Source organism: Zophobas morio, unplaced genomic scaffold (genome assembly GCF_036711695.1).
Source record: "Zophobas morio isolate AGI-343-1 ecotype UQ-CSIRO unplaced genomic scaffold, CSIRO_AGI_Zmor_V1 ptg000017l, whole genome shotgun sequence".
NCBI lineage: Eukaryota > Metazoa > Arthropoda > Insecta > Coleoptera > Tenebrionidae > Zophobas > Zophobas morio.
Genome location: NW_026972122.1, coordinates 5951168 through 5963426, shown reverse-complemented (window position 1 = coordinate 5963426; position 12259 = coordinate 5951168). Strand labels below are relative to the sequence as shown.

The 12259-nt window shown below is 34.7% G+C and overlaps 1 protein-coding gene across 1 annotated transcript; it reads left to right on the top strand.

The window, feature by feature from the left end:
• The first annotated feature begins 10794 nt into the window (after positions 1–10794).
• LOC135130163 (brachyurin-like) lies at positions 10795–11917 on the top strand. Its single transcript, XM_064057507.1, has 6 exons — positions 10795–10904; positions 10953–11103; positions 11153–11319; positions 11371–11457; positions 11519–11658; positions 11710–11917. Exons 1-6 carry the CDS (start codon positions 10847–10849, stop codon positions 11875–11877), a joined length of 771 nt encoding a protein of 256 aa, XP_063913577.1. The 5' UTR covers positions 10795–10846; the 3' UTR covers positions 11878–11917.
• The last annotated feature ends 342 nt before the right edge of the window (positions 11918–12259 follow it).

Below are 12259 nucleotides of genomic sequence, written 5' to 3'. Positions count from 1 at the left end.
TTTTTTTTGAATAACGGAATTAGGAACGTACCCTTATTATTATAACTTATTGTCGCAGGAAAGCATCATCCTTGATACGATCCTCGTGCAGAAAAACTTAAAAACTTATTCTTTTTCCTCCCACAAATTTATTAACGACAGAATTGTAGCATTCCACAGCATTGTTCTCAATATCAAAAAGTAAACTAGACGACAAAGTTGCAATTCTATTTAAAACTTGTTTGTAAGGTTCGTATAAAACACCATTTGCGAAAGTAGAAATTAAAATATCATTTGACTGTCCATTTTTATAATAAAAATAACTTGCACATTGTTCGTGATTGCCAAATATATGCTGGAAAAGAAGGAAGAGGCTCATTTTTGCTAAATTTAATAGCACTTATAATAGCTGTTCTAAATTTTAGAATACTATTTTTAAAAACATTTTTAATAGTGATATCTGCTTTCGTTGTTTCGTTTTTTAAATTTGATAAAATTAGATACTCCTGCACTTGTGGTGTGTAAATCCGTGTAGAATTTTCACCCTAGACATCTAGAATTTTTGGACAAAATTTTAACATATCCGGGTTCTCATAAAAAAAATAAAATTCGCATAATCAAATTTTATAATTTTTCGAAAAAGCTGGGTTTGTTTTATTGTATTTCAGAGGCGAGAGAAGTTCTGTTGAAATAACCTTCCACCAATTTGCTTCATTCAAAATACATTCCGAAAGGTAACTAGGTATGTACCTACCTAAATTTCTAAGATTTCGGGTTGAAAAATTCCAAGATTACTAAGAAATACTCACAATAACGAACCTTCATACCTACAATAAAATATTCTTGGAAATTTAATTTTACTTTTCTACCTACTTACAGAATATGCCCAACACATACGAATTTTTATGGAAACAGGAATTTAAAAATAAGAGGAAGAATTATGGTCGGAATTATATATATGAACAAGCATTTTTTTGTTGTGTGTATTGCGAGTAAAGATCTCAACAGTCTCTGACAATGATTTTATTAATTTATTTTAAAACACACATTTGGCTTTTTTCTCTTCTTATGACAGTAAATTAGGTTAAACCGCATATCAAAAATTCTCTTTCAAGGGACTTTATGCTAAAAAAAGGTAGGATGTGCTATTTAAAAAATTATCGATGACGTCATACACCTGTCAAATATCGCTCAAAACTTTTGAAACTAATATTACAAAATGGCAATTTTTATATACCAGTAGACAGTAGACGTGTTTTTGCGTTTTTACTTCTCGAACGTAAGCTAAGAAATATTGTTTGTTTTCTTTCATAGTAGATAAATATTTTAGTTCCTTACTCTGCTCTACCTGCAAGCTGGGATACACTTCCCCCGCTGACAATAGCAGTAATAAAACTAGTTAAGTATTGTAAACGAAGTGAACGATTTTAACCCTTAGAGATGAGTGGCAGCTGTCATAACGAGGTAGCATGGGTGTTTTACAAGTTGCATATCTTTTAAAATAGAAATTTTCTTGAGGTGTGGTAGAGCCTTATGCAGGTAACGTTAACGGCAGTTTCGGACGCTGAATGTAGAATCACTTATGGAAGTCAACTAGCTGAGAATATGGTGTGTTTTGAGGGAAATTACAATGAAGGAACTTGTTTTGTAAATTGCTCTCACTACTTTAATCCCTTTAAAAAATATATTGTTCATTGTTTTAGGGAGACAGCGGTAGTCCTATTACACAATATATCAGTAGAGGATATGTTATCGCTCATGCTATATCTAGCTTTTTCAGCGCAAACGGATGCGAGAGTACAGATCCGTCTGGATATACTAAATTGTTCCCTTACAGTGATTGGATTCACAGTCTTATTTACAACAATAGTTACAAAATTATGCCATCTGTATAATCATTAAGCAGTAATACTTTTCTGGTGTAAATTGGCTGAATTTTTATTTCGGGGAAGTAATATCTGACAAAAAAAATGCTAAAATATAAAGTACTAAAAAATAAATAGTTGTTTTATTTGGCGCATAAGTAACACTTTATGCGACGAGACAGGAAGACAACAAGACAGTATCGTTGTGTCGAACCCTTCGTTCTTCTTACTTTGAAGATGTCTGTTAAGTTTGATGGATGATGAATAAGAGCAGCGGACAGTCGTTTTATAGTTTTATTAAATAAATAACAAGTGTGTTCTAGAGCGAGTATGATATTATGACCGTTAGGTCCAGAGATTGAATATAAAGACTATGTTAACCGCTTGAAGAGTGCTTGAAGAGTGCTTGAAGAGTGAATGATGAGTAGTGAATGAATGTTCCCTGTATTCGAAGGTGGTGGTGGCCCTGGCTCCCACCCTTACGGGTGGAGAGGGGTGAAACAGGTCCCCGCCAGAGGCACTAACATACCCCCCACCTTGAAACAATTACATTGTTTTAATACCAAAATAATAGAATGTTAGAGTGATAACATGATATCGTAATGATCAATTCGAATCAGAATACATGAGTAAGATTTACTACAATTAACATTGTATAGAATGGATTCACAGTGATTATACAATATGGGCAATAAACTAAGAATAGCGATTTACAACACTTGCCCACATACAATAAGAATGCATTACTTATACATGGAATACACCTGAAAGAGAGATTTACAACTCTTTATCAGGTACAATATGAGTGGACAAACTTTATTTACAATAGTGTGTATGTAATGAGTTAACCAGAGCCCGAATTAGTAAATGGAAATACCGTTTCCGAATTGGCGCACTTTATGATGCAATTTCGACACTGCACAGACACTACGCGAACCAGATCGTCCTTGCCGCGATGCACTTGCACTATTCGTTGTAATCGCCACCGCAACGGAAGCCGGTTGTCTTCTTTGTTCGGTAGTACCAGCGCTCCAGTGCCGGGAACGTTTCTTGAGAGGGTTTGCCACCTGGATCTCCCCTGCAGCGTCGTATGATATTCCGCGGACCAGCGCTTCCAAAAATGTTGGCGACAGGATTCACTCAATTGCCAACGGGAAAGGATGTTGACAGGAATAGTAGTGTATTCCTTTTCTACTGGAGTTGTCAATGGATGGCCAACAAGACAATGGCCCGGAGTCAGTGCGGCTGAATTAGTAACGTCGCTGGAAAGCGGCGTCACAGGGTGCGAATTCAGGACAGCTTCAATCCTGACCAAAAGCGCATACATCATCTCGTACGTTAGATGGTTGTATCCGATAATGCGCTGGATGTGAGTTTTTATGAATTTAATCCACGCTACCCACAAACCACCAAAATTGGGCACACGCGGGGGAATTAAAGTCCATTTGATATTTTCTGGTTTTAGCTTATTCTGAAATTCTTTCCCTAATAGCAATTCGCTTAGCTTGCGCTTAGTACTTACGAAATTTGTGACGTCGTGACTAATGAATGCTGCATATAAAAACGATTCTTTTTGGTTATCCCACCTGATATCTAAAGTTTTATTATTGTATTGTTTGTCAGTTATTAAACGATTACTGTTGGATGTAGCCTGAGCGCATTCTTGTATATCAGGACAATTAGACGACCATTTACTTATCTTGGAACTTGCCTTCGCTAGAACGGTCTTTAAGTCGTCTTTGGGCTCGATTAATTTGACTAAAGAATTTGAAACGAACAATGCCTTATCGACATAAAACCAATGATTGTGTTCAGGAGATTCTAGCCACATGATTTTTTGATAATTGCGGTCGTCAGAGTGAAGCCAACCACACCGGTACATCTTCGATATATCACATGTATTGATAAATTGGGGCAAACGAAATTGAATTAGAATGGTGAAAGGTTCGGACTGCAAAACGGGGGCTGTTAATGAGTTGTCATTTAGGCTTAAATTGTTTGAGCTAAAATTTGAACGGTCAACAACCTCGCAGAGTTTAATGGAAGAAATGTAGGGATTGTAAAGACAATTGTGTGGCAGGTAACTAGGATTATTTAAAGAATTTCCGTTAAGTACCTTCAGGTGTACAAGGTCTAGGTACTTCCTTAGAAAGATAATAAAACCCTCGGTAAGTTTATGGTCACGACCCTCTGTGAACAATAACGGTTGGAGAACCCCTTCTTGGAAATTTCTTAATTGAGGTGGATTTTTGAAATAAGGGACTGTGGAACGACCCAACTTTTCCGAAAAGAGGAGTTTAATTACGAAACGACCATCGGGTGAATGGCCGGTGGTATTCTGAAAAGGGGTTGCAAAAACAGAGGTTTTTAGACCTTTGCTTAATAACCTGCTTCCGGTTTTGACAGTCTCAACTTCAAACAAATGAGAAATAATTTTATTCAAACTAATATTGCGATGACGGGAATTTCTTAAATGCCCAAAACTGCCGTTAAGAATCAACCCCAGCGCGGTATTTTGATGCGCCGGTGGATTTTTAATAAAATGATTTTGTATTTTAAGTTCGGCATTTTCTGAATGTTTTTTCTTATCGAGTATTGCTACGATTGACGTGTCGATGCTATGAATATGTAATTCCAAAGCCTTGCCCAAATTTTCGGTGATGAATTGAGATTGACTCCCGATGTCCAAGAAAACGCGACATTCTTTTACTTTACCTGATTGGCCCATTACGCGAATCAAACCGGTGGATAAAAGTACACTAGACGGAATAGCTAAATTACATTTCGAGGTGTCTTCAGGATTATCGGAATCCTCATCTGGTTTATTTTTGATTTCATTCTTGGGAAGGTTATTGTTTGTTTCTGTGTGCAAAAGCGTGTGGTGCTTCTTATGACATTGTTTACAACGCCTAGATATGTAACAATTTTTCGCGACGTGATTACTTCTTAAACAATTGAAGCAACGATTCATTTTCTTTATTTGTTCCACTCTATCGTTGGGCGTTAAACTTAAAAAATTTGTACAATTGAATATGTTGTGCATTTGGGAACATATAAAACACGGGATTGATTGATTATTGCTTACTTGTACCTTCTTTGTGTTTGATTTTAATGATTTACCCAAATATTTGGTTTTGGATTCACGTTGTTTACCGGTATCCAATAATGAGCTACAATCTTTCAAATTATCTGTATGATTTTTTATTGGAACTAACGCGGTGTCTGATTTTGGATTGAATGTGCTATCTATCTTAGTTTGGGACATGCCCACAGAGTTGCAAGAATTATTATCAGGATGATTTTTCGGTTTGCTTGATATTGAATTTGATAATAATTTGTGAGAAATAGGTATTAACTTATGCGTTTCTGAAATAATGACTTTTTTGTTATCGATAGTTTTATACTTAATGAATAGTGCAGGGGTAAACTGCACATTAACCGGAGCATTGGTAGTCTTATGAAGTTTAATGGGTTCTCCATTTAGCATGTTCTCCACTTTTATGGGTTTTAGATTTTCACAACGTTTTTCGAGATGAGCATTGTTAGTATTTACGTTAAACGAATTCGGGAAAGGAAGATGATACAACAAATCGGCTTTTTTGATTAGAGCAGTATATAATTCCGATATTTCATGGATATAGCTTTGCACGGGTCCGAGATTATAAACTGCGGGTTTGTTAGATTCTTTGCTACTCGTGTCATCTAAAAATACCACGATTTCCGATTTATGTTCAACTATAAGATTTTGTACGTTCGATTGTACCCGTTTCAAATCTTCCAACCTGCATCTTAACTCGCCTATTTTTTGGTGGTTTGTAACTTCCGAGATGAACTCCGCATGTGAATGTACATCGTTAACAAGAACGATAAATTTCCAGAGAGATTCGTTATTCGACATCGTCAGTACGAGAATAATGCACTACGCAAAATGGACAAAACTAAAGCCTACCTGAGTTTCTTGATGAATGACCCTCGATGATTTGCACTGCACTCGCGGCCGTTACCGATTTTTGAATACTTGATGATTTAGGTGGAATGTTGAATTCCAAGCCACGATGATTTATCGAACTACACTTATCACTTATCACTGTTACTGATTTTCTGTCGCTGATCCGGCTCGAAGGACCATGTTAAGTTTGATGGATGATGAATAAGAGCAGCGGACAGTCGTTTTATAGTTTTATTAAATAAATAACAAGTGTGTTCTAGAGCGAGTATGATATTATGACCGTTAGGTCCAGAGATTGAATATAAAGACTATGTTAACCGCTTGAAGAGTGCTTGAAGAGTGCTTGAAGAGTGAATGATGAGTAGTGAATGAATGTTCCCTGTATTCGAAGGTGGTGGTGGCCCTGGCTCCCACCCTTACGGGTGGAGAGGGGTGAAACAGGTCCCCGCCAGAGGCACTAACAATGTCCATTACGAAAATGGATGAATTGTCGATACTCTTTTCAAAATCTTTGTTGTTAGATCATTTTAATACATTAATGCCATCCTATCAGCTAACAGCAATCTCATTCATTAACTCAGTTTGAAGATTTGTTTCAGGAAGGCAAAAAGGCAAAAAAGAGCATGTAATGTAGTTATTTGTGGTGTAGCTGAAGCAAGCAATATATCCTCAGAACAACAAATTGAAAGTGACAATGCAGAAACAAATAATATTTTAAACGCACGTAATCCGTCAATTCAAACTAATAAAATCAAAGTTCAAAGAATAGGCCGTTACAGTCAGTCCAATACTCGACCAAGACCCATAAAAGTAACTCTTAGGACCGAAACTGATGTTCGCGAAGTTATTAAAAATATAAAAAATTTAAAGCAGAATGATATTTACAAAAATATTTCTATAAGTTATGATCGAACACCCAAACAAATCGAGTACTTTAAACACGTAAAACAACAATTAGTGGACAAAATAAATAATGGTGAAAAAAACCTAAAAATTAAATATATTAATGGTACTCCAAGAATCATATCTTTAAACTAAAGAATTCACCCAGTTGCATAAACTCTGTGCAGTGTTTATATCAGAACGTCAGAGGTTTACGTTCTAAGTGTGTAGAGTTCCTTAATTCTGTATGTTCAACTTAACATGACTTCGTAGCAGTTACCGAAACCTGTAACACCGGATATGTCCAACAGCGAATTATTTCCTCAGGACTACGTAATATACCGTAAAGATCGTAATTTGGAAGCTAATGGAGTATCTAAAGGCGGTGGCGCACATCTTGCAGTCAACAATCAATTTAAGTCTATTCAAATGGATCTATCACCACTCACCGACTTGATTCCAATGGTAGATACTGTTGGAGTTAAAATTACCAGCAAATCTAATATAAAATTACTAATATTTGTATTATATATGCCTCCGTCAATTACTTTCGAAGATTTCGATTTGTTTTTTGATACTTTTATTAACTTGCATCTAATCCAAAATGAAAAAAAATGATTTTTGGAGATTTTAATACACCAAATTTCGTTTTGGACCCCAAAAACCGCATGAGTATTGTGTTTAACAAGTTTAAGGAGTTTTATAACACTTCACAACAAAATAACATAAATAATAGTTTTGGCCATATACTGGACCTGATCTTTGCCAATTTCAATTGTAGTATTGCGACAGCTAAAGATACATTAGTTAAAGAAGATCTCCACCATCCTGCACTTAGTGTAGAGTTTACTTTATCAGACGAATTCTATAAAAAATTGGGGTTAAACACTCAAATAAAATCATCTAATTTTAGGAAAGCTAACTATCCATTAATGTATAGTTTACTATCTACAGTAGATTGGTCTTTTTTGGATCGGGAAAACGATATCAACATTGCTTGCTGCTAGTTTTACAACACTTTGAACAGGATACTTGATATTGCTGTTCCCAAATACCGCTTTACATTTGGAACTCGTAAACGCTATCCATGGTTTGACTCCGAAATAAAAAAAATGTATTCAAGACAAATCCTTGGCACACCGTAGATTCAAAAAGTATGGAACAGATTATTATTACGATATATTCAAAAACTATAGATCACTTCTACAAAATTTAATAAGTGCTGCTTATAAAAATTACATGTTACACATCGAAAGTCAACTAAATACTGACCCAAAAAAAAATTGGACATTCATTAATAGCAGAAAAGGTCATTCAAGAATTCCTGGTTTAATGAAATATAATGATGCGGAACTAAATACGCCAGACTCTATTATCGAAGGCTTTGCTATATATTTTAATGATGTCTATAAGATCTCCAATTCAAACTCAACTTTACCTAACGTCAATATTAACTCGTCGGTCTTCGTAAATATTACTCATATGTCTGAAAATGACTTATTTCTCGCTTTAAAAAATTGCAAAAATTCCCTAACTATGGGTCAAGATGGAATACCAAGTTTTCTGTTAAGAGATTGTGCCTGTATCTTTGTCAAACCTTGCTATAGAATATTCAACTTAATTCTAAAATGCTTCATTTTTTCGGATATATGGAAAAAAGTAATCATTTGTCCAGTGTTCAAAAAGGGCGATGTAACTGACATCACTAACTATCGACCTATATCTCTCTTATGTAATTTCGAGAAAGTTTTGGAATCAATTATATATAAATACATATATGTCTCAATAAGAAACGTGTTATCACCCCACCAACATGGATTTATGGAAAAACGTTCTACAACTTCAAATTTAGCCTGCTTTACTCAATATGTTTCCGTGGCGATAGATGATCTAAAACAAGTTGACGTCCTTTATTTCGACTTCAAGAAAGCGTTTGATCAAATCGATCGTTTCATATTGATTGATAAACTCAGACGGTTTGGTTTCTCAGATACTCTTATACAGCTATTTCGTTCGTACCTTTTCAACCGTGAGCAATAGGGTAAATGTGTACAAGAGTACGCACTTAGTGTAAAACTGTCAACAACTTTTTAATTTTTTTGGATAGACAAATTTTATGATATGGGTTCGTTATATACATGTTTAGAGATCAGATATATTTAATTGTACGTCCCAAGACCACTATATTTTAAGAGTAATTTCAATTTTTGTCAAGATGTGTAAATGCGCACTCTTAGACAGTTCATTGCACAAGAGTGCGCATTTGAACGCTTATGAGTGCGTATTATATTTTATGAAAAAATATTTGTTTCTAAGGTGAAAATAAATGGGAATAAGTGACTACAGACTACACATAAAACGGGAGACCTATTTCTTCGTACTCTAGGGGTCTTGAAAAGTCGAGAAAACGTAAAAATAGAGAGTCGGTCGACGGACTCGATTACAACACGCTCAGGAAGTAAAAATAAAAAAAAATCACCATAACCACCACCACACAACTTGAGAAGCAGTACAAAGTAGTAGAGTTAAATAATTCATTATCGTATGATATGTATCTCCAAGACTATTAGACTACGTATTGCAAGCAATGCGCACTCTTATACAATACCTCGCTGCGCACTCTTGTACATTTGTACATAACCTAATGTTTTCAAAGTTAAAAACTTTTGATGGATAGAAAGTATAAAACTGTTAGTGTATAACGAGACCTTAAAAGTTACAGCTAATGAAAATTATTACTGTAAAATAAAAGAACTGATACGTACCTTACAAAAAACTAAAACTATGAGCGGTAAAAATTACATCCACACAACGTGTGAACATAAAATCGTCAGTACGACCAAACTATAAACTATATTCAGGTCACTTTTGCACCTTTATCTCAGGTTTAGCATTAAATTCTGAATGATATAACTTCATCTTACCCAGATGGCACTAATAAGCAGAAATCATCAGTGCGTACTCTTATTATTCGCACTCTTGTACACATTTACCCTATGTAAAATATCATAACTATCAATCCGATATCACCTACTTCTGGAGTACCGCAAGGGTCCAATTTACCGTTGCTTTTCCTATTGTTCATTGATGATATAACAAATGCTTTATCATGTGAAAAACTTCTCTTCGCTGATGACATCAAATTATTTCTAAAAATTGATTCTTACAACGATTGTGAAATTTTACAACAAAACATAGCAAACGTTATGAATTGGTGTTCAAATAATGGTTTATTTCTAAATAATGATAAATGCTTTATTGTCACTTATTCAAGAAAACATGAGAACATAATCTTTCCTTATAAAATTGCTGATGTAATTATAAATTGAACGGACACTATCAAAGATCTTGGAATATTGTTTGATTCTAAACTTTATTTTGTTAATCAGATTAATGATATGGTAACTAAAGGATATATCGTATATACGGATTCCTATTGCAATAGTTCCTTAGCTTGTTCTCACAAAGTAAAATTAATATACAGGTTGTTCGACAATTATGTCAAACATATTAACTAATAACGAAACATAAATATAAAACTATATAACTATCAACAATAAAATTTTAATGGAAATAGTGAGGTTTTTATTTCCACATTCAATTTTTAATGCATTGTTCCTTTAAATTTCTAATAGGTATACTGTGTCTAACAAAGTTAAATTTCCATTATTTGTAAAAAAACATATGTCAAATCCTGTTATTACGATTTTACATCCTGAAAAAACTGGATCTGAAGCCGAAAATCAACGTTATCTGAAATAAGTGCAATAATCAGTAATCACCTTTCTTAAAACAATCTATTTTTATTTTTATTTAATGGTTTAGTAGTTTGGCCAGATCTTCATTCTCAAATAATTAATAGGTACTGAACAAAACTGCTACTGAGATAATTCAACTTGTTCAACTCGATATCATAACAGTAGTTAATCCATCATTTCTATATCCACTTATGATCACATTTCAACCATAAAATGCGCCATTTACGTCATAAAACCAAATTTTTCATACATCCTTTACAATATAATTATTTTATAGACCGCTGTGTTTTCAAACATCTATATCTGTCAATTTAGATAAAAAAAAACTTATTTATGTACGTCAATCCGATAATAACAATTAAAAATTCACTAAAATCATAATCGACAATAAATATTTTTGTAATTTCTTTGCAATGAGGACAGCTCTAATTTTTGTGCTCTGCTTGTCGCCAATTTGGGCGCTTTCAAGAGGTAAAACAAAACGCCCCATTTATAAAATTTCTACAAATAAAAAATTAGGTGCTCGCATAATTGGTGGTTACGAGGCTTACGCCGGAGAGTTCCCATATGCTGCAGCGATTTATAAAACAACAGCTGATGGCAACTACTTCTGCACTGGGTCGATTCTGAACAACCAATGGATAATCACAGCTGGCCAATGCGTGGATGGGTAAAAAATTTTACTTTGTTTGTTTTTACACTATCTGAAAATTTTAAAGAGCCATTCTGTTTACAATACTTGTGGGTACACACAAACTGACTGGCGATGAATCAACTGTTCTGAAAGTAGCAACAGATACTTACGTTCTCCATCCAGATTATAACCCAAACACTCTAGCAAACGACATCGGACTTATAAAATTCCGAGCCCCAATTACATTTACAAGTAAGTACGAAGTGATTGTGTATCAAATCTTTTCACAAATGCTGTTTTTAGCGTATATTAGAAACGTATATCTACCGTATGGACAAATGCATGAAACCGCAATTGGAATAGCTTATGGTTGGGGTCAAACCTCCGATGGTGTGTTGTATAATTTAACAAGAGTGTTTAATTATTGCTTTATTTGTGTAACGTTTTATAGACAATCCTGACCTTTCGGACACACTTACTCATGTAACGTTAACGGGTGTTTCTGATGCTGAATGTAGAATCACGTATGGAGATCAGTTAGCTGAAAATATGGTGTGTTTCGAGGGCAATTATAACGAAGGAACTTGTTATGTAAGTTCTAGAGGGGTTTTGTTTTCTGTAAAAACATGTTGTTTGTTTTAGGGAGATAGTGGTAGTCCCATTATTCAACACGTCAGCAGAGGATATACTATTGTTATTGCTATATCCAGCTTTTTCAGCGCAAATGGGTGCGAGAGCACGGATCCATCTGGATATACTAAAGTTTTCCCTTACAATAACTGGATAAACAATGTCACTTCAACTGTATAATCTGTTACATAAATTACAGAATAAAAATGTTCTTGTACAACCATTTTTGATTGAACGCGTCCTTAATAATAGGCGTATCATACCTACACAAAAGTGGTTGATAAGGTTAGATGGACGCTGAAGTACATATGGGGTATATTTGCGGACTCCAGGATTTGATCAGCAAAAGATGAGACTAAAAAACCTGCTCCTATCGTTTTCGCTCTCACAGTTTTGTTGTAAATTAAATCTTACATAACCTTTTCCTACAACGTGTTTCATTTTTACAGTGTCAGTTCAGCATTCCTGCAGACTTTGTTTGTCTAAGATACTTCTGCAGGTGTCGGAAAGTACAAGCGTACTGCATCGTAATAAAAGGGCGTTAGAAAAACGCCCACAATAT